General features: G+C 38.2%; 1 protein-coding gene across 2 annotated transcripts in view; it reads left to right on the top strand.

The window, feature by feature from the left end:
* Positions 1–14,677, top strand: part of CNEP1R1 (CTD nuclear envelope phosphatase 1 regulatory subunit 1) — a 14,958-nt gene extending 281 nt beyond the window's left edge. The window contains exons 2-7 of one of the 2 annotated variants that reach the window (XR_003003558.1): positions 1,143–1,214; positions 3,261–3,334; positions 6,601–6,710; positions 6,833–6,887; positions 11,854–11,938; positions 13,309–14,677. Coding sequence is in view for 1 of the 2 variants with exons in the window: in XM_024747469.1 (XP_024603237.1) it covers positions 1,143–1,214; positions 3,261–3,334; positions 6,601–6,710; positions 6,833–6,887; positions 13,309–13,350 (353 nt within the window). In the remaining variant the exon portion in view is untranslated. The remainder of the gene's footprint in view (positions 1–1,142; positions 1,215–3,260; positions 3,335–6,600; positions 6,711–6,832; positions 6,888–11,853; positions 11,939–13,308) is intronic. The other variant, XM_024747469.1, reaches the window with a different exon arrangement.
* Positions 14,678–25,930: the final 11,253 nt, after the last annotated feature.

Genomic DNA, 25,930 nt, shown 5'->3' on the forward strand with positions numbered 1-25,930 from the left:
CCGGCCGGTCGCTGCTTCCGGCGCGCGTGGCCTCAGCCGGCGCTTGTCGGGGGCGCGTTGCGTCAGTTCCTCCATTCCCCGAGCTTAGACCAGGTAGCTTCTCGTCCTGGCTGCTTATATTTTTCATTCATTAGCAAACATTTTTACTTCGTGCCTTGCAGTATGCTAACTCAATTTTTTTTTGATACCTGCACGAATTGTATCCCTGATTTCTGCCGTGGTTTCTGGTAACTGCCGGGGTAAGGGAGTGCCTCTTGGTCTCCTTTTCTAAAGTTCAAAAAACGCAACTGAGGGCTTCCCTGGTGGCGAGTGGTTGGGAGTCCGCCTGCCGATGCGGGGGACGCGGGTTCGTGCCCCGGTCCGGGAGGATCCCACATGCTGCGGAGCGGCTGGGCCCGTGAGCCATGGCCGCTGGGCCTGCGCGTCCGTAGCCTGGGCTCCGCAGCGGGAGAGGCTACAGCAGTGGGAGGCCCGCGTACCGCAAAAAAAACAAAACGAAAAACGCAACTGAAAGTGATACCCCACCTTGCTCATTCAGAGCGAGTACCTTGGGTGCCCCTGTGTTGTGGAACCAGGCGTCGGCGCTCCAGAAGTGCTACGAAGATCAATTGTAACCTCTTGGGAGGGAGGAAAGGGGAGCGTCTTTGCATACCCACCTGTTAGCCGTATCAGAAGTCCAGACTGAAAGCGTAGCCATTAATTAAATACAAGGGCTGGAATTCGGAATTGGGTAATTGCGTTCAAATTGACTTCGAAGACTTCGGTGTTAGGTAATAACGTTGTTCTGTCTAATAGGGAGTTGTTGGTTCCAACGGAATTAAAACTCGAGCTGATTTTGATCCTTTATTTGCAACCCCCAAATTTCTAGCTTTTGGCACCGGCTGAGGCTGCTGTTGATTTTCCACATACCATTTTATGACGCTTCTAAAAGTGAATCGGCCAGTTTCCTTATATGTGAAATTGGAATTAAAGAAACCTAATGTATTTGTCAAGTGTTTAAAGCTGTCATAGTAAAGAAGTAAACAGTGCAGTGATACATGTAAGTTGGTGTGCAAGACCTGAAGCAGAGTACCTAAAATTCATCTTAATAGATTCATACTAGTAAGAGTAGCTAATTAGAAAATTGAAATCTTTTTACCTAGATCTCAAGGCTTTTGAGAGGAGACTTACTGAATATATTCATTGTTTGCAACCTGCCACTGGACGTTGGAGAAGTAAGTGCCTGGATGTTTTTTAAGGGAAAATAAAGTTAAAATTGATACTTTTATTCCTGCCTAGCAATGATTTGCTTCTCTGTAAAACTTTTGTTTTACAAATGCTTGCAAATCTTTATTAAACCATAAGATTCCCTTTTATTTGGACAGTTTTACATTTATTTGACATTGTAAATAATGGCATTACAGAGAAATTTTAAGAAAAGAAACTGACAACCCTAAGAGAATAGTCTATTTTGTGTGGTTGAATTTTTATTTTTACATTAAAATGCGTATACTTTTAAACAAATATTACAAATCTGATAACCAGCACACGTAATAAAAATTTCAGTAGTCTGTCTAGCAGTTTTACAATTTTGCCTACAAACTATTGAAATAAAGTTTGTTAAGGAAAATGATATTCAACGAGTGCTGTAAAATATGATTTGAAAGAATTGTGGTTACTGCCCCATGGAAATATATAGGAAATGCAGACGAATATACAAGTGATGACCTCAATAAGCAAAATATTTTGCTAATTTATGTTGGGACAGTCTTAATTTCTTGGCTGTTCCTTGCTGAAATTTAATTTCTGCCAAGAAGGAAGTACAGCAGCACATGTTGAGGACATACTTTATTTTGAAGTATAATTCACTTTGTGGGACCAAACTGAAGAGCCCTATTGAAGTGAAGGGTCTTCTCCTATGTCGAGATTTTTTGTGTATTTTTATTAAATCTATTTGTAAAGTATTAGTCATATGCTACAGGAATTCTGATTGGTTAGAATTCACAAGTAATGATTTTTCTCAGGTTCTCCAGTTTACCTAGGAATTACCCGCAAAACCTTGTTTCGCTGTTACTTGAGAATCTTTTAAAATGTATATGATGCTTCTTTTAAAATGTATATGATGCATTTCTATCTTATAAAGTGTAATGAACACGCTTTTTCTCTGATTCACAGTCTTAAGTGCTTACATACAAATGCCATCAGCTTGTTCAGTGTACCAAAGTATGTTTATGAGGTCCCTTCTGGTGGGTTTGCTTTTGCTTTTGCTTCATTAAAAAAAAAAAAAAAAAAAAATCTGTATACTTTAGCATGTTTCTTATTGGAAGTGTAGAATTATAAGAAACTGAGTTTAATCTGTTCTGAGCTGAGAACATAAGTTTGAAATTTTGCGTTTTATTAAATATCTGAAATGAGATTTTTTTCCTATGATTTGCCTCTTCTGAAAGTATGTCACCACGAATTCTAGATAAAGTTTTACTATATTTATGTTGCACTTTGAAGCTTGATCTCTACATTTGAAAAATGTATGCATCCCAACTGAAAGATAGTAACTGATTGGTCTCCAGAATAGTAACTAGGTCTTGGTGCCCCTTTATTACTTTTTAGTAATACCATATATTCTTAAGTTTTACTTATGATCTATATAGAATTTTTAAAATAATTCTAGCTTAGTGGGGAGAAAGGAACTTTTTCGAACTTCTACTGTCAATCATTTCTACCCCAACCTTCCTTAAGTCCCTTAAAGAAAATCTGATACTGATTGGTGTGCTCCACACTTCCCGACATTGACCTTTGTTTAATTCAACAACAAGCAGTTGTCTGCAAGGCAAAAGTCTTTAGTCCAAATTCTCAGTGCATTCATGAAAGAGTCTTTGTTTGGTTTGTTTACATTTGAAAAATGAGGTTTTTGGGGTGGTTTGGGGGGGGGGTTTTGTTTTGAATTTATTAGATCTGTAACATCAGTGTAAAGACATTGAAAGTTACATAAGAAAATCTTACATTAAAGTTTTACCATCTTGGTTCTTACTGCTTTTAATTTCATTAATCTTCAGGAATTTTGACTAAATTATTAAGGGGGACAGTATCCTCCTCAGTTACTAAGGTTCACGTTGTTTCAGAGAATTCCTCAAGGTCATATGGCAAGTCTCCTCTAAGTCCTGAGTGGAGTCCATTCTCCGTTTAATGAAGCGCTGCATCCTTTGGCTGTCGTATTAAGAACTGGTGGGAGTATCATATTAATAGCTTATTTCCTTACTAATTTCATGTTTATCTTTCATCAGTGCTTCTTATAGTGGTATCTGTCTGTACAGCTACTGGTGCCTGGAACTGGTTAATAGATCCCGAGACGCAAAAGGTAGAAGTTTTGATTTAAAATCTTTAACAGATTGAGACGGTGGATACAGCAGTGCTTTGTTCTTTGTAAAGTATTAATCAGATGCTACCTATTAGTACTAGTAGTGATATTAATCATTGTATTAAAAATATGCTTTATCTTAATTTGCTTGAGAAAAACTTTGGCTGGCTGCTGTGGGTTAAGTATCTTTGCAGAGAAAAAGGCCTAAGAAATGCTACCTCATATTACTTCTCATTCATTTCTGAACTTGTGTACAGTTTTTACATATCTCATTTTTACATATTTCAGTGTAAACGTTGTCTTTTTTCTGTTTTTTTCATTTAGTGTCATCAGTGCCAGCTTTTAAAAATTATAAAACAACATTTTCTTCTATGAATTATCTTTGTTAATTCTTTTCCTCATCTCATAAAGCATTCGAGACAACTTTGCAGGAAACATTATGATAAAATAGCAAATGTAAATGTAATAAACAGTCAAGACCAGTAAAAACAGAGTACGAGGTCAAAACCAGGAAGGAAACCAGGTTACTGATATCATAGGCCCTGTGGGCCAGCAGAGTTGCCAGGGTTGAGTTTTAAATTAGTCTCTAAAGTCACAGCTAGTTCCACGGTTTTCATTATCTGTGAGAACACATTTGTAAGTTCTTTAAGCTAGCAAAAGTTTTCTTTCTCATCATTTATCTTTAAAAAAAAAATTCTGCCTGAAGTTTAATATAAGAAACACTGAGAGATCTCCCACTGGGCACTAAGAATATTCCTGTACCAAATGTAATAACAGATTTCATAATGTTATTTCTTGAAGCATCCTTTGATGAAAGCTGGTAGCATGTTTCTCAAATTTCTATCTCTTTCTACCAATTTGTGCCTTAATTTCAAACTTGGGCTTTTTTATTAGAGAAGTAATCGTCTTCAGTTTTCCAGTGAAGTTTTTTTCCCCCAGTTCAGGTTTATCTAGGTAATAATGATGTTGTAGTTTTCACAGATTTAACCCTACTTTCCCTTTTAAACTGTAATTAGGTATACTACTTCTAGTAGCTTTATTTACAACCTTTTGGGTTATGCAAAAGAAAAACCTAATAATAAGGCTTTTGTCAGCAGTCTAAATGACAGTTCAGACAGCCAGGGGGTTGTTTACCATGTAGTCTCCCTGACGCTACCCACTGAGGTGGAGAAAAAAGAATAGGAAGCAGGGGACGTTGGTGATGGGATCTCATGTTAATAGAGGGGTTTTTATGATGGATAGGAAACTCTCCTGTATGTTCATTTATAAAAATCTGATCTTAAGGCTACACTTGGTACTCATCTTTAGGGGAAGAGTGAAGGAGGCTGGCAAGAAGATTAAAAAAGGTCTATCTTGGGAAATGAATCTGACTTCTAATTGTGAACAATATAAGCTGATTTCAGCTAGTTGAGATCTTAATAAAACACAGAATTAAATGTAATTTGAAATAGGCCCAAAACTCTGTAGTTAATATAATTTTCTAAATTAGGTGAGAGTATAACTATTAGCTTAAGGGTTGGCTCTTTACATTTCACTATTTAATAACCTCAAACCTGACAAGAGTTTTGAATAGCAGTTGTCTGTAAGAGGACTTGCAAACTCAAAAGCCAGTGGCTAGCTGGAAGAACACAAGGAGAGAAGGAATATGGCAAACTGGAAAGTACACAAATGCCTGAACTAAAGGAGGCAGCTGTTACCTGGATGCAGTTGATCGTTGCCGTGGAGGAAGGCAGGCTGATAACTGACTGGTCTAATGAAGATTGAAACACTGTATGTGCTGGTCTTGTACAGGGCACGTAAAACATAGGCACGTAATTCCTGTGGGAATTAAACTGTCCTCAGAGGTTTAAGAAGGCATTACTCTGGAATATTAAACTTTCTTCAGGATCTCGTCCTTTTGGGAGCTTCTTCCTTCCTGATGTTTTCAACCTGTCATCTCTTCATTTGACAAATTTATTTAACCAGTACCATGCTAGGCCAGTGCTCTTCATAAGTTTAGTTGTCTGTCTTGAAACAGGTACACATATCTTATCAGAGCGGAGCGCAGATGCTCTTAGCTTGGTTCTGTGCTCCCATTTAGTTTCTAGTCCACTCCATTTCTTTTTCTGGACTCTAAATACTTGTCTTCTCAGTCCACATTCCGATTCCCCAGTGGTCTGGCTTCAGTGCCTACTCTTTTTTTTTTTTTTTTTTTTTTTTTTTAGTGCCTACTCTTGTTCCAATCCTGCATCCTGTACCCTTGTCCCTCTACCTACTCTTAGAATTATGTATGCTTCTGTTTTCTACTGTCAACTGATTATTCTCAGATCTTAAATTAGCCCTTTGTTTCTCTTGAACTCTAGTTTTTTATTGATAGCTACTAATCATTTTCCCCTGCTGGGATGTTCTGTGGCCATCTAAACCTAGTAGCTTCAAAACCAAACTCATGTTTTGCCTCTTTCAAAGAGAAAGGGTGAAGCTGGAACTGACTTTTACAAGGATATGTAGGAGCTAGCCAGGTGAAGAGGAGAAAAGGAAAATGGTAGCATAAGTGTGCAAGTGTGGCAGGAGATGATTAGACTGAGACCAGGTTATGAACGGCAGAGTTTGCTCACCTCTGCTTTTTAACAGGGAAGATAACCAGATCACGTCTGACTTGTGTTTTCATTGAGAGTCAGAGGCCTCATCTTCATTCATTGAACAATATTTGTTGAGCACCTATATTTGCCAAGTGCTGTCTCAGGTGTTGGGAGAATAATGATGCCCACGACAGTGTCCCTTTTCTCGTGGAACTTGTTGTCTTCTGCTTTTTAAAGTACTTCTCACTAGGAAGGTTTCAGTAAATATTTTTGGTAGGGTGTTTTTTTATTATAGGAGTAAATTTTTAATGGTTGAAGCATTTGGAATGAATGGAGGGAATATTGCTACATTGTCTTGCTACACTGAAGATATAAAACATACATTATTTTAATTTTCATAGTATAGCAATATGGAGAACTAGGATTTTTGGAAGTCTCCAGATTCTCATAGTTTATCTGTTTTTTTTGGGGGGGGTGGGCGGGGGGGCATGCCACGCGGCTTGTGGGATCTCAGTTCCCTGACTAGGGATTGAACCCAGGCCACAGGAGTGAGAGCCCAGAATTCTAACCACTAGGCCACCAGGGAACTTTCCAAATTCTCATATTTTAGATAATTAAATGTTATATACATTCATGCACAAGTGGGGAGGTAGGAATCAATATTGTTCTAAGATTTTTAACATTTTTATCTTTCCAACTCTTTTACAGGTGTCCTTCTTCACATCATTATGGAACCATCCATTTTTCACCATTAGCTGTATCACTCTAATAGGCTTGTTCTTTGCTGGAATACACAAGAGAGTAGTTGCACCGTCAATGTATCCTTTACCATGCATTGAGTTTTATTCTCTGAACTAAATTAAACCACCTTCCCAATCTCTAGGTGTTCTTAGAAGCTTACTCTTCAAATATAAGTTTTCCTTTGACCACATTCATTCAGTATAGCTGCTCGATGTCGAACTGTATTAGCAGAGTACAACATGTCTTGTGATGATGTAAGTATTTTCATTAGAAAACTGTAGACACGTGTGAAAGGACTGAAGTGTTTTGGCTTAAGTAAAACAAACATTTTATTAACAATAAATTGTCTCCATGGAATTAATAGGGGGGATATTCGTTGTAGCATTGATTCTAAGACACTTTTTTTTTTTTACATTGTAACATCTCTGAAGATTGACATGCATCCAGTAATCAATGGTGTCTTACAATTAAATTGGTAGAGTTGAGAGTTTAATCTTTCTTAATGACATAAAGTCATGATCCATCTTCTAATTGAAGCTATCTTAGATTCAAAGAAATAAACAGTGGTCATTATTGGCCAAAAATGGCTCAGTGGGATGGTTGTAAACTACTGTTATGTATCTCACACTCTTCCATATGTAGGATTTTATATAGAGTCATAGTTTAATTGATGGACTGTGGACATATGAACGTACCGTATTTTTAAAAGTTGATCACATATCAATATAAGAATATCTCACAATTTTGATTTATTTATAAAAGCATTTTTACCTTCAACTTAAAAAACTATTAAGTAATACCTACCCAGTATAGGAAATTCAAATAAAAAACAAAAAAAAGTATTAGGGCAGGAAGACAACTGGATCAATGGAAGAGAATAAAGATTAAACACTTTGATTTTTTAAAAAATTAGTAGAAAAAAAATTAGTAGAAGATAAGGGTAGTCTTTCAAGTCAAAAGGGAAGAAATAGGCTATTTATAGTATTGAGACAGTTGGCTCTTCATTTGGAAAAAGATGAATTTAGACCTCTACCTCACATCAATTAAAAAAAACTAAATTCCAGGTAAAGTCTTAAATAGATTTAAAAAGACATATACATCCCACCATAAAAGCATTAGAAGAAAATACAGAAGAATATGTTTATAACCTTGGAATAGGAAAACATCTTCTTAAGTCACAAAACAGAAATGCCATAATGGAAGAAGTTAGATACATTTAACTGCACCAACATTTGAAGATTTTGTACATTAGAAGACAATAAGTTAAGCAGTAATTAGAAGAAATCATTTGTAATGTACCTAATAGATAGAGGGTAGTATCCAGAATGCTTGAAGGCCTATTAAAACTCAATAATAAAAAGACAAATAGTACATTTTTAAAATGGAAAAGGTAAGTCGTATCACAGAAATGGAAATACAAATGGCCAATAAACATGTAAAGACTGGAGAGCCTCATTTTGTAATCAGGGAAATGCAAAGTAAAACTGAGTTCATTTGTATTACCTGTCAGATTAGTAAAGATTAAATAACTCCAGTATTGTGGTGAAATGATGCAGCCATACACTGCTTGTTGGGAATATACATTGATGCAGCCATTCTGAAGGGCAATTTTCATCATTCTTATAAAATGTAATATGTGCATGTCTCATGACCTAACTATTCTACTTTTCCCCAACTCCCCTGGTTGGGGGGACCATCACACATGTACGCAAGGAGGCAAGTACAAGATTGTTCATTGTAATATCCTTAACAGTAGTGAAAAAAATGGAAATAATTTTTGTTTCTCAACAGAAATTTTGTTTCTCAACAGTGGTAAAATAGGGTGTGGTAAAGCCATATCATAGGAAATCAGAAGTAAATCTATAAGTATGGACATGGAAGTATCTCGAAGACATAATGTTAGGAGCAAAAAGTAAATTATCAAACAATATGGTCAGTTTGGTACCTTTTTTTTTTAAGTTTTAATTATGTAAATTTCCAAACATAAAAAAGCAGAGAAGAGCTAAATGAACTTCCCGTGTATCATCAGCCAGTGTCGACAATAAATCAACTCATGGCCATTCTTTTTTTTTTTTCTTTTTTTAATCTTTTTTGGAGTATAATTGCTTCACAATACTGTGTTAGTTGCTGTTGTACAACAAAGTGAATCAGCCATATGCATACACATGTCCCCACATCCCCTCCCTCTTGAGCCTCCCTCCCATCCTCCGTATCCCACCCCTCTAGGTCATCGCAAAGCCCCGAGCTGATTCCCTGTGCTATGCTGCTGCTTCCCACCAGCCAACTATTTTATATTTGGTAGTGTATATATGTCGACGCTACTCTCACTTCGCTTCAGCTTCGCCCTCCCACCCGTTGTCCACAAGTCCATTTTCTTTCTTTTTTTTTTTTTTTTCACAAGTCCATTTTCTATGTCTATCTCTTTTTTTTTTTTAATTTATTTTTGTTTTATTTATTTTGGCTGCGTTAGGTTTTTGTTGCTGTGCGTGGGCTTTCTCTAGGTGCAGTGAGTGGGGGCTCCTCTTCCTTGCGGTGCGTGGTCTTCTCATTGTGGTGGCTTCTCTTGTTGCAGCACACAGGCTCTAGGCACGCAGGCTTCAGTAGTTGTGGCACGTGGGCTCAGTAGTTGTGGCTCCTGGCCTCTAGAAATTTCTATGTCTATCTCTTTTTTTTTTTAATTTATTTTTGTTTTATTTATTTTGGCTGCGTTAGGTTTTTGTTGCTGTGCGTGGGCTTTCTCTAGGTGCAGCGAGTGGGGGCTCTTCTTCCTTGCGGTGCGTGGTCTTCTCATTGTGGTGGCTTCTCTTGTTGCAGCACACAGGCTCTAGGCACGCAGGCTTCAGTAGTTGTGGCACGTGGGCTCAGTAGTTGTGGCTCCTGGCCTCTAGAATGCAGGCTCAGTAGTTGTGTGCAGGCTTAGTTGCTCTGTAGCATGTGGGATCTTCCCAGACCAGGGCTCGAACCCGTGTCCCCTGCGTTGGCGGGTGGATTCTTTAACCACTGTGCCACCAGGGAAGCCCCCGCCATGTCTACCTCTTTATTCCTGCCCTGCCTTTTTTTTTTTCCTAAGTTAATTTTTTTTTAAATGGTGCTTTATTTTCATAATTAGAAGGTGAAATAATTACCATTTCAAATAGACATTTTGAATATTTCCTATTTTGGTGCTTTCCTCTTCCCTGAAATGTATTCAAAGCCTTGTTTTTTTGTTTGTTTTTTGAATTTTATTTATTTATCTTTTTATACAGCTGGTTCTTACTAGTCATCCATTTTATACACATCAGTGTATACATGTCAATCCCAATCTCCCAATTCATCACACCACCACCCCTACCTGCTGCTGCTTTCCCCACTTGGTGTCCATAGGTTTGTTCACTACATCTATGTCTCAATTTCTGCCCTGCAAACCGGTTCATCTGTACCATTTTTCTAGGTTCCACATATATGCGTTTATTCCTGCCCTGCAACTAGGTTCATCAGTACAGTTTTTTTTTTAGATTCCATATATATGCGTTAGCTTATGATGTTTGTTTTTCTGTTTCTGACTGACTTCACTCTGTGTGACAGACTCTGGGTCCATGCATCTCACTACAAATAACTCAATTCGTTTCTTTTTATGGCTGAGTAATATTCCATTGCATATATGTGCCACATCTTTATCCATTCATCTGTCAGTGGACACTTAGGTTGGTTCCATGCCCTGGCTATTGTAAATAGTGTTGCAGTGAACATTGTGGTATGTGTCTCTTTTTGAATCATGGTTTTCTCAGGGTATATGCCCAGTAGTGGGATTGCTGGGTCATATGGTAGTTCTATTTTTAGTTTTTTAAGGAACCTCGGTACTGTTTTCCATAGTGGTTGTATCAATTTACACTCCTACCAACAGTGCAGGAGGGTTCCCTTTTCACCACACCCTTTCCAGCTTTTATTGTTTCTAGATTCTTTGATAATGGCCATTCTGGATAGAATGCCCAGAGATAAACCCACACACAGATGGGCACCTGGTTTATGACAAAGGCAAGTACATGCAGTGGAGAAAAGACAGCCTCTTCAATAAGTGGTGCTGGGAAAACTGGACAGCTACATGTAAAAGAATGAAATTAGAACACTCCCTAACACCATACACAAAAATAAACTCCAAATGGATTAAAGACTTAAATGTAAGACCAGACATTATAAAACTCCTAGAGGAAAACATAGGAAAAACACTCTTTGACATAAACCACAGCAAGATCTTTTTTGACCCACCTCCTAGAGTAACGGAAATAAAAACAAAAATAAACAAGCAGGACTTTTTTAAACTTAAAAACTTTTGCACAGCAAAGGAAACCATAAACAAGACAAAAAGACAACCCTCAGAATGGGAGAAAATATTAGCAAATGAAACAAGAGACAGAGGATTAATCTCCAAAATAGACGAACAGGTCAATATCAAAAAAACAAACAATCCAGTTAAAAAATGGCAGAAGACCTAAGTAGACATTTCACCAAGGAAAACACACAGATGGCCAAGAGACACGTGAAAAGATGCTCAGCATCACTAATTACTAGAGAAATGCAAATCAAAACTGCAATGAGGGGCTTCCCTGGTGGCGCAGTGGTTGAAAGTCCGCCTGCCGATGCAGGCGACACGGGTTTGTGCCCCGGTCCGGGAAGATCCCACATACCGTGGAGCGGCTGGGCCCGTGAGCCATGGCTGCTGAGCCTGCGCGTCCGGAGCCTGTGCTCTACAACGGGAGAGGCCACAACAGTGAGAGGCCCGCGTACCACAAAAAAAAACAAAAAACAAAGCTGCAATGAGGTATCACCTCATGGCCATTCTTAATTCATGTGTACCCCTGCCAACCTTCCCTGTCATCAGGTTATTTAAAAACAAATCCCAAGTGATGTATTTTACCCTCAATCAGCATGATAGAAGCACCAAATTTTTATTCATATATGTGAATGTAAATCTATAGGAAACAATCTGGAAGAATTCATGCTAAAACTGGTTTCTTCTGTAAGAGGGCTAGTGTTTGAGGTGAATGGAAAGGATGACTTTAAGCTCATCTTGGTTGAACTTTTTATAATGAGATTACATTAATGTCTTATGTAATTTAAAATAGATTTAAAGTGGATTTAAAACTGATATTTTTATACAGTGGTATACTATACATTCTGTATTGTAATAGCAATATAAAAAGGTACAAGCTGCTGAAACATAGTAATGTTGATGAATTTCAGAAACACGTTGAGTGAAGTAGATGAAAAAGAACACGCTGTGTGATTCCATTTACTTAAAGATCAGAGAGAGGCAGATTAACCTGTGGTAAGCAGTTATGTAGGGAGTGGGGGGTACCATTGACCTTGGAAAGGAGCATGGAGGAACTTTCTGAGTGGTGGTGATGTTCTGTAGCTTGATCTGGGTGGTGGTGACGTGGGTATGTACATTTGTCAAAACTCATAAAACTGTATGCAAGATTTGAGCATTTTACTGTGCATGAATTATACCTCAGTAAAACAGTAGAAAAATTAGTATCAAAGTTCTACCAAGATATCAAGGAGTTACCAAAAAAGTGAAAGTGAGAATTGAGAGGGAGCCAGAATCCTGACAACGCTTGACCTGAGGACAATAAAGTGTGTTTCTGAAAACCACCTAGAATTTTACCAACCAAAGATAATCACCATGTTTTATATTTTATTGTGTATTCTCATTTACTTTTATAAAAGATGTTATAATCAAGTTCATAAAGAACCATTAAAAAAATAAAAAGATGTTACGAATTTTTCAAACCTGCTTCTTTGACCCAACATTAGGACTTAAGAGCCACCGTATACTGAAGGTTAACAGTGAAAGGTCCCAGGCCTGTTTTTTTTTCTGCATGATCTCAAGATCTTCCATTTTGTTTAATTACATACTGTCCCACTTTATGGACACATCATAATTTAATCCCTTACGTCCACATTTTGCATGTTATATATGTTGTGCATTTTTCACTAGAACTTAAGCTCCGTAAAGACAAGGAACTTTGTCTAGTTAGTTCATTACTGGGTCCCTAGCATCTCACACGTCTGGCACATTAATGGGCACTCAGTAAATACTGAATTAATAGCACTTAAATGTACATCTACCCTTGCACCTAGTTTCCTTCAGATAAATTCCTAGAAGTGGAATTGTTTGGATTATATGGTATATGCTTTTTTTGTTTTGTTTTGATAAATATGACGGCCCTATAGAAGAGTTGTATCCACATACACTGAATACCAGCAGTGTATGAGTGTCTATTGCTCCAGCCATTGGTTTACATTTTAACTTGAGGAAGTTAAAATTTTAATGTTAGAAAAAGGGAAAACTTTTTGTTCAAATACATAGTTTTATTTCTGTTTTATGGTAAGGGGCATAAATTAGTCTATATAAGTTGGGCTTTTATTTTATCCACTGGATTGGTTGGCTGATTTTCTGGTAGCCAGTGGATAGGGAATTCATCAAAAAAAGATTTTATGTGTATGTTTTGAAGTACTAAAGATTTTAGGAGAAAGTTCCACACAAAGAACACTTTGAAAACATAATTATTAATTGCTTAATCTTGACTAAATATAGGGGGGTGTTCTAATGCCCTTTAAGGTTTCTAGGTAAGTGGTGGTGTTCTTAATAGAACTGTATGCTTTTAAACTTTTTTTTTTTTTTCATTTTTACAGACAGGAAAACTAATTTTGAAACCTAGGCCTCATGTTCAATGACAATCTGCACTCATTGTTATGGGACTTAAAACAACCTTTCTTCAAAAAGTGATACAGCAAAAAGCCATAAAGGATTGCTTTTACAGTTGGATATGTGAACGTCATAGCAACAACTGACAAGAAATGTGCAATATTTACCCAGATTATCTTCATGGTGGTGACTCGCGTAATCAGTGCTTTGGTACCTTTGATTATTTGTGTTTCAGTATTAGTGTCACTTTAGTACTTCAGATCCTGCAAAGATTTTTGCAGATGAAGTATGTATGTATGTTACTAAGTTAAACTTAGAAACAGAACCTCATCCAGTTTTTATAATGTATTTTTGTAAACTACTGTAAATAGCAAATCAATGCCAGTGTTAAAAAGGAAACGTTATGTGGACTTTGTTCTCCTGCACCAGTGTTTCAGGAACATCTGCTTGCCATCTCCACAGCTCTTTAAAACCAGCTATTACGTATAGCTGTGCCTTTCACTCTTACACACCTCTCTTTTAATCATAATGCAGGAAAAACATTGGATTGAGCTTAGACTAAGGAAAATTCATCTCCATTATGTTTTAAGAAATTATAGGTGTTTTGAGAAACAGTTTTTGTTAAAACTAGATAGTGAACTTCAGCCACTATTGTGATATTTTCCAGTTCATTGTTTTCATTTAATGCTAAATATACTTTATATTTTTTTAATGATTTTAAGAACACTCCAAAGGCTTCTGAATAGACAAGTTTAGTTATAAATTATGTATTGTCTGGGGAATTCGATAGTCATTGTTTTAGATAATGGGATTTTATGCTGTGGTAGACATGCTGTTACACTAGTATCGTGCAGGTGTGATCGATCAGCCACACCATCACAGGGATAACTTGGGAGCAGTGCCACAAACTAGAGTCTACAATTCTCACTGTTTAGAGAGTGTTAATGACATACTGTGTATGCATATTAGCCACATGTACTATAACAGCCCTTAAAATTAAACTATTGGGATTGCTGTAAATATTTTAAAGGACTAGAGGTGCCTTTTACCTGTTTATTAGAAGATTTTGAAAGGTTTAAATTATTTCACGAGCAGTCTTTTAAATTTCATTTAACATAAGGCTGAAAATTCAAAAACAGGACAAAAAACCTTTTTAACAAGGCTGCCGTTTATCTTAAATGTGTTCATCTTGGCTTTCACGTGTATAAAATTTCATTCTTTGAACTGCAGCAATAAACCCCTCTGCTCCTACGAAGTTTTAAGAGGGTATTCCATATATTCTGCATTGTTTTATTTCCTGTAAATTTTGTAGGTAAATATGTGCATAAAAATAAATACTTTATATATATTTAGTGATTGGGCTTTTTCCTTGGTTTATTTTAAGTCTGTAACTGAAAAAAATTTTAAACATACTGAGTGTGTCAGGTACAGGCTAACATAAAATGAGTCAGATACAGGCTGAGTAAAATGAGATACTTTAACTGTGTGTCCAGTAGAGCAAATTTCAAGTAGCAATTGAAGGTACCCAGTTTATTAGGCTGTGAATACTTTAAATTTTAAAAAATATTTATTTATTTCTTTCACTGCGCCGGGTCTTAGTTGTGGCATGTGGGAACTTTTAGTTGCAGCATGCAGAATCTAGTTCCCTGACCAGGGATCGAACCTGGGCCCCCCCCTGCATTGGGAGTGTGGAGTCCCAACCGCTGGACCACCAGGGAAGTCCCCTTTTAATATTTCTTATTCATCGTTGTCTGATAATATGTGGTGTTTAATTAGGAAATGCAGGATTTCTCAAAAATTAAGCTCTACAAACCTGGATCACTAGTTTCCTCCAAGAGTATAAAGCTGAAGAGGGATTTTATGTGTCCTAAATCCTTTTTGGAATCATCAGCTACTTTTTGTATTTAGCAAAATCCTTGAATCTTTTCCCCTAGAAAAATATGTCTGTGTATGTACATATACGGTGCATGTACTTGGAGAGGTTTTCAAGGATTTCCTGATGCCAGGCTACTTGGAATCCATTGGCTCCAAGAAAGAAACTTTTGTTACAGTTCCAAAGATTTTTCATACCTTTACTTCTAACAGAACAGTTCATTTTCCAAAAAAGTCTTTGCTCTGGTTGAAATGGCCCAAGGATCCTTGCTAGGTTAGCCTCTCATCACCAGCGCCCTCACTCTCTCATACGCTCTTCCACACTGTTAGGAAATTACTGTTGAGTCTAGTCCTCTAACTTTACAGGTGGGGAAGACAGTCTTAGATTTTCAAAGTGACTTCACTCTACGTCCCCATGACTTACTGAAGACAACTAACACCAAGTCTCTTGACTCTGATTGAAAGGATGTTTATGTGTGTGTGTTGAACTTAAGTCATGAGCCATTATAATGGTATGGTTAAGAATGTAGACGCTTATGCCAAACTGGATTCTAATCTCAGATCTACTACTTGCTAGTTTTGTAACCTTAGGCAAATCAGTAACGTTAGTTTTTTCATTTATAAAATGGGTATAATGCCAATCTCCTCGGTAGAGGAAGATAATGTATAGGATATAGGTATATCGCCAGTCATCTTATACTGAGTATTAAATTGTTAATTCATGGAGAGCACTTAAACAGTGCTTGGCTACAGAGTCAATGCTCAGTAAATCTAGTTGTTAAACCAAACACTAAAAGTAAAAAAAGGAACAAAACAAAAAACCTCATTGTTACAACTTTACGTAATATCAACATCTCAGTTGAGATAGCCAGGAGGAAGTTGTGCTTATCTTTTGAATCAGGCAAACTCCTGAATACTGGATTAAATACAAAGAGAAAGGCTCTTTGGCCTCGAATGATTTCAGAAACCTAAAATGGTTCTAGGTGTTTTCTCAAGCAACTTCACTGAAAACATAAAGGCTGTGACTGCCTGATAGTGCTGCTTTTTGAGTGGCTCTTTTCTCCTTTAGAAGTGGACTCTTGATGGGCATTTTGTAGAGACTTGAGTCTCTACATCCTTCTGGCTGACAGATGCTCTGCCTTCATCAGCAACTAAAGTGGCTCTATCATTTCCTCTCCTGTTGAAACCAAAGAAACTTGAGTCTCATTCTGTTTCCAGACTACACTTTCTATATGCTTTACATTAGGTAAGTATAATTTCTATCTTTTTCTACTAAAAATAGGTGCACCTTGTCTGCATCAGAGAACACAAAACATTTTTTAAATTGATGTTTTTAGTGAATGATTGTGTGCCGTGCAAGTCTGTTTGTGTGAGAGACAAGAAAGTAAAAGGATATCCATTACCTGAAAGTTTTAGGTGTGCTCTTTCATCACCTTTGTACACTGCCCTTTAAGTGGCAAGTGCTTTGTTGGGTATTTGTGTGAGGGAGGATTTTTGCACTCTCAGAACTTGTTGCCTGGGGGGAATACAGACCAGTGATTGAGCAGTTACCATGTGGTTTAAGTGCTATGAGGGGTAAAAGTGTGGGACGCTATAGGAGCCCAGAGGAAGTGGGCCAGCCCAGACACAACTTGACAGAGGTTATTTCCTTCTGATCTGAAGGGTCAGTCGGGGGGTGGGTAGGGGTGGGGCAGAGGCAGTTCTTGAACTTGCCTGGTGGTGAGGAGTTGGAGAGGAATTGTGGCAAGAGCTGAGGCTGTGGAAGTAAGTAGGCATCTGGGGTTGGGAGTCTTGTGAGGGTAGTGGCAAGCCACCAAACTGTTTTGGTAGGGAAGTGACTTAACTGGATTTGCATTTTATGATCATGACTGCTACTGTGTGGACTGAAGGGCCATGCCCTGGAGGGCAGTTAGGAACTGCTGCTATATAGTCCAGGTGAGAGATGAGGGCTCCTGAACCAGAGAAGTAAGAGCTTTCATTAGTCAAATGAGTGGGACTTTGTGGGAGGCCAAGAGAGGGAGGAGTTGAGCATCAAGTCTACCACTTTTTCCATCCTGTTACCTGTTACAGAAATAAAGTTTCGATGATCACCAATGATTGGGAACTATTTTATCTTCTTAGAGAGTCCCTATGCTCCAAAGCATATTAAAAGCTCCAAGTGGTCCTGCAGTAGAGAAACCTGTTTCCCTGACGTTTTGTGAAATGCCTGTTAACGTACACTGTGGATATTTGGGTATTTGTCATGATATTTGTCTACCAAGGTTGTTTTGAATGCCCTTGCTAGGTGTGGGGAGTGCCAGCTGAATGAGTCCAGTCTCCGAAGACAACCCAGAAAACTCCCTTCCTTTGCATTTGGGACGAGGGTGAGGCCATAAAGATAAGTTTCTGTTGCAGAGTACTTAGTAGTGCTCAGTGGTAGTGGCACCAGTGTCCTCATCAGGCCAGCTTGATGGCATGGGTCTGGGCATTCTTTTCTAAAAGTTTAGCCACACCTCCCCAAAGTCCTGTGAGGTACCCAACCCTTTCGATAGTCTGTCTTCTGTTTAATCAGCCAAAGTCAGCTTCTCTTTCTTGCCAATAAGACCCTGACTTACAGAATATTACACAGAAGAAATGTTCCAAAGAGCATGCTTTGAGGAGACTTGACCCGTCCCTGTAAGGGACTAGGGAGCTGCTTCAAACCAAGCGTGATGTCATCTGCCAGGTAAGGGGTCTCTGGGCCATGTGTAGTGGAAGAGTCCAGCCTGGCAGATTGACTTGGGTCATAGTCCTGGTTCCTCCATTAACCACTTAGGCAGGTGACTTATTCTTAAAGTCCCTATATTCCGAGTCCTTGTCATCTGTGTATCTTCACTACCCTAGAGCACCTGGCATTTGGAAGATGCTCAGTTACTGTTGGTTGAATGAGTGAATGAACCTTAACTTTGGTATTTAAATTTTGTACATAATTACACCAAGTCATAAGTTTTCTTACGTAATGTATCTAGTTTTATGGGGAGGTTCTTAAGATAGAAGGCTAAATGCTAAGATTTGTAAGGTAAATAACAGTAGGGAAACTAAAATAGCTAAGTCTATTATAACTTCATTAAGTAAATCAAAAGAGAAATACTGTATATCCTTGCTAGAAGTTGCTGTTTTTTAAAAAAATTTATTTGTTTTTGGCTGCTTTGGGTCTTCGCTGCCGCGCGCGGGTTTTCTCTAGTTGGGGCGAGTGGGAGCTACTCGTCGTTGCAGTGCGCAGGCTTCTCATTGCGGTGGCTTCTTGTTGCATAGCACGGGCTCTAGGCACGCGAGCTTCAGTAGTTGTAGCACGTGGGCTCAGTAGTTGTGGCTCGACGGCTCTAGAGCACAGGCTCAGTAGTTGTGGCGCATGGGTTTAGTTGCTCCGCGGCATGTGGGATCTTTCTGGACCAGGACTTGAACCTGTGTCCCCTGCATTGGCAGGTGGATTCTTAACCACTGCGCCACCAGGGAAGTCCCTAAAACAATAATTTCATACCATCAAATATTCAGCTCATACTTCCCCAGTTTCCTCATAAGTATCTCTTTTAGAGTTGGTTTGTCTGAATCAAGAATCAGATAAAGTAAATTTAAATAGCAACAGTTTGGAAAAAAAACCAAACTAGGGTCCGGGCCTGGGTTTCTGAAATTATATCTGATTACATTTGTGAACTCATGCACATAGAATACTTTTTCAATAAATAAAATGATTCCAGTTAAGAGCTTCCACAGTAAACAACATTATCACATTTAACACCATTGCTCTCTCTTCATGTATTAACAACTTCAAAGGAAATGGGGAACCCAATACTCAAGTCACAATGAAAGTCCAGTTTGACTGCTGTGCGGCATCCTTAGAGAATTCCCAGTCCAGATAAGGGCAGGAGGAAAGGAAGGAGATCACAGGAAGAAACTGGAATGGATATATTTGAACATATGGCAAATACTGTTGACAAAGATGTTAGACATTTGGAAAAAAATAATGGCAGATTGATGGAAAGCCAGGGTAATGAAAAAAAGGCAATTATTAACTCCAAGAAAAATGAAGGTTGTATAAGAAAGAGACTGGCTTTAGTGGACTTCTTAGAAGTTTAGCAGTGAGCAGTATTTGCATTGTCCTAGTAATTTGGATAGTGATCGCTGATTTAATCAAGAATTGTGGTACAGTTTTGTTGGATGAAGGAGAAATGGGGGAGAGGGTACAGGAGAGCTAAGTCCTTACCTACCAGGGCAAGAAGGTAAGAAATAGTATATAATACTGACAAATAAGAAAAAGTAATAGCTTATCATTTGGGAGTATGGAGATAATAGTAGGAGAAACAGGTAGAATAGTTGAGAATGTCTACTTCCTAGAATGGGCTTGGGGTTGGGAAGAAGTAAAGCAAGGGACTGCCGTTCTTTTATGCTTTTCAAATTGTGTATATGTATAAATACTTCTTTTCAGTGAGGTAGCAAAATGAATATGAGTTTGCTAGCTGGAGTAGTTCATTTTATGAGTGGAGAAACAGGTATAGAGAGCATTTTACCCAATTTGGGAGCCCTTGCTCTGCTCTTATACTTAGTCATTTTCTACATTCCTCCCTTTATCTGGTGTTACCCATTAAAACTTTGGTTTCCTCAGTTTGCTAGCTCTTCAGTAAATACCAACAAATTCATTAGGAGACAGTGTATTGCATTTATTATAACTCAAGTCTGACTGTGTAGGGTCGGTCCCATACTTGTCGTTTGCAAATCACGTGCTCTTAGGCAAGTAGCTTAACTTCTCTGTGCTTCAGTTCTCTCATCTCTAACATAGGGATGCTAACGTCACCTGGGATTGTGGACGGTTTATATAGCTTAACGTGCAAAACTCTTAGAGCAGTGTCTGGCACATAATGATGGCTCACATACTGTCAGTGGGACCCTCACTCTCCAAATAGGGAATGGAACCCATTATTATTACCAATGAATATGGGGGAACTGATCAAAACAGGGATAGGTTCTAAAGGCTAATGGGATTGTGGACGGTTTATATAGCTTAATACGTGCAAAACTCTTAGAGCAGTGTCTGGCACATAATGATGGCTCACATACTGTCAGTGGGACCCTCACTCTCCAAATAGGGAATGGAACCCATTATTATTACCAATGAATATGGGGGAACTGATCAAAACAGGGATAGGTTCTAAAGGCTTTTAAAAAAATCAACTTTATTGAGGTTAATTTACATAAAACTACTCTCTAATTATTATAAAAAACAGTTTTTAACTGTACAGTTTGATGGATTTTGATAAATGTAGCACCCCTGTAACAATCACTACAAGCAAGACACAGAACATTTCAGTCACCCCAAAGGGTTCCATCCCCCCATTTCCCAGTCAGTTCCATCCCCTACCCCTGGCTCTGGGGAACGTCTGTTCGGCTCTTTACATTTGTGGTTTCTAGAGCTTCACATAAATGAAATCATAGTATAATCATACAGTACTCTTTAGTCTGGTTTCTTTTGCTAAACATATTTTTGAGATTTTTTGTCTATGTTAATATATGTATCTGTAATTCATCCCTTTCCATTGCTTTTTTTTTGTTTCTCCATTTACCTGTTGATGGATATTTGGATTGTTTCCAGTTTGGGGCTGTTATTAATAGACCTTCTGTGAATATTCATGTACAGTTCAGTGTGGATATATTCATTTTTCTTGGGAATACCTGGAGTGGGATTGCTGGATTATGGGCTGAGTATACATGACTTTATAAGAAACCACTCAACTGTTTTCTGAAGAGGCTGTCCCATTTTACGTTCCCACCAGCAATGTTTGAAGGTTCCAGGAGCTATACCCCCACTAAAAAGGCTAAAATGAGAAAGACTGACAATACTGGTTTAGGCGAGGAGTTAGAACTGACTCTGTTGACTTTTGGGTAAATAGGACGCTCTTAAAATGTTCTCCCATCACTCTGTTTGGATCAAAACCATTTAAGGTTTGTTGCTTTCCAAAGGTTAAGTGAGTTAGATGGAATTTAGGGCAATCTGTATTGCCCTAAATACTCACCGCAACGAAGAGTAGCCCAGGCTCGCCGCAACTAGAGAAAGCCCGCGCACAGCAACGAAGACCTAACGCAGCCTAAAATAAATACATAAATAAAAAATTATGCCAATACTACCTGCTCATTCTAGAAAACCCCCAAAATAAACTAGTTGAAAAATAAGATATTTAAATGATCTCCCTTAACTCCCCCTATAGTTAAACACAGGTGACACTTTGGTATATATACTTTCATAGGTATTACCTCTGTGTGTGTTTTTCCAAAAATGGGATTATACTATATATGCTGCTTTGTAACCTGCCTTTTTGCTTCATAGTACCTGGTGAACACCTTTCTTGCCTTATGAATAAACACTGTCAAAGGATGATTTTCAACAAGTTTAAATTTTCATTCATCAAATAAACGTATAGTGAGTATCTGTCAGTTTCTTAATGAAGGAAACAGCAAGATGGTAAAATTGGTATAAAGGAGGAACAGAAATTTATTTAGTGAGGAATAATATACTTAAACAAGACTGCTAGGAAACCATAAAATTCCTAGAAAGAAGAAAAGATTGGCAGCACTCTTTCTTTTTTTTTATCTTTATTTTTAAATGAATTTTTATTGGAGTATAGTTGCTTTACAACGTTGTGTTCATAGGCAGAACTCTTTGACATAAATTGCAGCAATATTTTTTTGGATCTGTCTCCTAAACTGAAGGAAATAAAAGCAAACAGAAACAAATGGGACCTAATTGAACCTAAAAGCTTTTGCACAGTAAACTAAACCATCGACAAAATGAAAATACAACCCACTGAATGGGAGAAAATATTTGCAAATGATATGACTGATAAGGGGTTACTATCCAAAATATATAAACAATTCAACATCAAAAAAACAAACAACCCAATTAAAAAATGAGCAGAAGAATTGAATAGACATTTTTCCAAAGGAGACATACAGATGGCCAACAGTCACCTGAAAATATGCTCAACGTCATTAATCATCAGAGAAATGCAAATTAAGACCACAGTAAGATATCCCCTCACACCTGTCAGAATGGGCTGTCATCAAAAAGAACACAAATAACAAATGTTGGCGAGGATGTGGAGAAAAGGGAACCCTTGCACACTGTTGCTGGGAATGTAAATTGGTGCAGCCACTGTGAAAAACAGTATGGAGGTTTCTCAAAAAACTAAGAATAGAACTACCATATGACCCAGCAATTCCACTCCTGTGTGTGTATATATATATAGAGAGAGAGAGAGAGAGAGTGCGTGCAAACGCGCTAGTTGGAAAAGATACATGCACCCCAATGTTCATAGCAGCATTATTTACAATTGCCAAGATACAGAAGCAACCTAAATGTCCATCAACAGATGTATGGATAAAGAAGATGTGGTATATATATATATACTGTGGAATACTACTCAGTTATAAAAAAAGAATGAAATTTTGCCATTTGCAACATGGATGGACTTGGAGGGTAGTATTATGCTAAATGAAATAAGTCGGACAGAGAAAGACAAATACTGTATGGTATCACTTATATGTGGAATCTAAAAAATAAAATAGTGAATCTAACAAAGAAGAAATAGATTCACAGATACAGAGAACAAACTAGTAGTTACCAGTTGGGAGAGGGAAGCGGGGGAGGGGATTAAGAAGTACAAACTACTAGGGACTTCCCTGGCGGTCCAGCAGTTAAGACTCCTTTGCTTCCACTGCAAGGGGCATGGGTTAGATCCCTGGTTGGGGAACTAAGATCCCGCAAGCCGCAAACCACGTGGCGCAGCCAAAAAAAATAACACCAAACAGTACAAACTACTATGTATAAAATAAATAAGCTACAAGGATATATTATACAACACAGGGGATATATTTTATATAAATTGTAATATTTTATAACTAATGGAATATAACCTTTAAAAATTGTGAATCACTATGTTGTACACCTGAAACTTACATAATGTACATCAACGATACCTCAAAAAAAAAAGAAGATTGCTAGGTTAGGTATGAAATTGGTTATGTCCTACAAGGCAAGGAAATTGTATTCTTTGAGGTTATATTTTCTACTAGACAGAAATAATTTGCATCTCAATAGGACAAAATCATTTGTAATTTATCAATCTATAAATTATATCTAACTTCATAGAATCTAGGCCAATAAGCAAATAGTCACTCAACAAAAGTACATTTCTCTGATTCTCAACCTAGGGCAATATTGCTGCCCGGGAGACATTTGTCCTCTGAGGGGCAAAGTCATCCCCCCTGTTTAGAACCCCTGGTGTAGATTTGCACTGTACAAAACGGTACATGGAGGGCTGAGGATAGAGTATCTGCTGGGACAGGAGGACAACAGGCCAGGCCCCACAGGACAGCCATCTTTTTGGTTTACATCTCCTATCCCACAATGAGTCTGTAACACTCAGAGGAACTGGAAGTAGATCTAAGACTGTGTATCAGGAAAATGGAAATGATTAATGCCAGGGTGTACTGGGGAAGCTTGCTGAGCTATACAGCCCCCAGGCCTGGGTAAAGGAAAGTCCGAGGGAGTTTCTGGGGTGACTGAGGAGGCTCTCAGGCAAGAGATGAGGTGTTGGAAGCGTGTGGCAGGGTGCTGTGGCTGCACAGGTATGTCATGTAAAAGTCTGAGCCTGATTCTACCTGGTTCAGTTATGCACCTAAGGGGACTGTCAAAGGTTTTCAACGAATATTGATCAGAGTGTGTTTTTAGGAAGATTACCCAACAGACGTGTGAAGGGGGAGAAACAGGAGTCTGAGAGAACAGCTAGTTCCTATTTAAAACAAAATTTATCTGCAAATAATTGATTACAAGTATTTTTATTGTCTCAAAAGGAAAGAGGCTTCTAAGCAATCTAATTCAAAAATTCCCACTTGACAATGATAATTTGTAGGAAAAGGGGATGGTTGGCTGGATCATTGACGTTGATCATGTCAATCATTGCTTGGCTGGATTTTTTAAAATGCGTGGTTAACCTGGATTACTAGATGGTTAAAGGTCACTGGGCTTTCCCTAAGACTGGTGATCTTAGGTGGGTCCTGGAAGGGCTCTTAAGCTCATTAGTTTATCATTCATTTTTAGCAGAAATATAATTTCTCACAGGAAATAGTAATAAAATAGATCCCATAGTTCTCCCCCGACCAAGGTTTTGAACTATTTTTTCTTGCTCATCCCCACAGTGAGAGAAATAGCAAGAATCTGTTTTGTCTCCCCCTATTCTGTCTAGATTGCATGTCCTACTCTTTCTTGATTATGTGGTCTCTATTCATTTAAGAAATGGCATTCTTATTTTGTGCCACGTCTTGGCCAGTGCTGGGAAGACAGTGATGTGTGAAAACAGGCAGTCTTATCCTTACAAGGTTTAGTGTGCAGTTGGGCAGAGTATGGGTATAAGAATTGTGTAGAACTATACACGAATTTAAGTTATAACGTAATTTTGTACTGTGCTTTGAAGCAAAGGAACAGGATATGTGCCATCTCAAGGGAGACCCATCTCAGACTTCAAAATCAGAGGAGGCACCTATGAAGATGTGACTCTTGCATTCACCGTGACAGCAGTGGGGTCTGGGGCAGAAGAGGCCCTTTGGAGGGCAGCTTAAGGGCAGAATGCAGGAGGTGACGTGAGATGAAGCTGCAGGCCAGGATGAGACACTGCAGCGGGCTAAGATTTTGATCCCCATCCTAAGAGAAATGGAAGCCACTGAAAGGGTTCAAGCAAAGGAGTGCATATGAGAAAGTTGGAGGGATATTCATTCTGAAAGAAATCACTCCAGCTTCTCAACGGATGGTGAGGGTAGAAAAAGAGACCAGAAGCCCATGTGGTCAAGACAAGAGAAGATAGTAGCTTGGACTAGGGAGGTTAGCAGATCAGTAGCCAGAAAAGAGAGATCTAGGAAGTAAAACCCACCAACATGTATCGGGGGGCTCCAAGTTTTCCTTGTGCCTAAAGTTGGTCTTTGATGGGCCTCAGCTTCTGTACAACTTCAGCTACACCTCTGTGATTATTTTCCAAAATATGCTATAGTAATTAGTCATTTCCTTTACTAGACAGTCAACTCTTTGAGGGTAGGGTTGCCATGGGATGGAACTTTTCTCCCATACATTGGTGACCTGAAAGCTATATATCTATTGGGTGCTCCATAAATGCATGTAATTATAAAGACTACAGGAGATTCTCCTGTACTTTTTCTTCTTTCTGAGTACTTACCACAACTGTAATTAAATACTTACATAATTATATATTTAACACATCTCTCACTAAACTGTAAACTCCATAAGGACAAAGACAAATGACAGGGTCCATATCTGTCTTGGTTATTGTTTTATCCCAATGCCCAGCACTGTACCTGGTACTCAATAAATATTTGTGAAAGAATCCTTTTGTTATTTGTTAAATGAAAGTTTCAACCATACATTTATATGGTGCTTATTATGTGCCAGTCTCTGTTCTTAGCATATTAAACACATTAACACATTTATCCTTATAACAACTCCATTACGTATATATTATTGGTATCCCCATTTCATTGATGAGGAAACTGAGGCAGGAAGGTTTAGTAACTTCTTAGGGAGTCCATCAAATAGGGACTTTGTCTGTGACAGCAGCTGTGCTAGGCACAAAATAAAATCGTGGTTAATATTTTTTGAGCACCTACTACATACATACATCAGGCTTGGAGTTAGGCGCTTTACATAATATTTTTTTAAGC

Source organism: Neophocaena asiaeorientalis, unplaced genomic scaffold (assembly GCF_003031525.2).
Source record: "Neophocaena asiaeorientalis asiaeorientalis breed wild unplaced genomic scaffold, Neophocaena_asiaeorientalis_V1.1 scaffold438, whole genome shotgun sequence".
Lineage (NCBI taxonomy): Eukaryota > Metazoa > Chordata > Mammalia > Artiodactyla > Phocoenidae > Neophocaena > Neophocaena asiaeorientalis.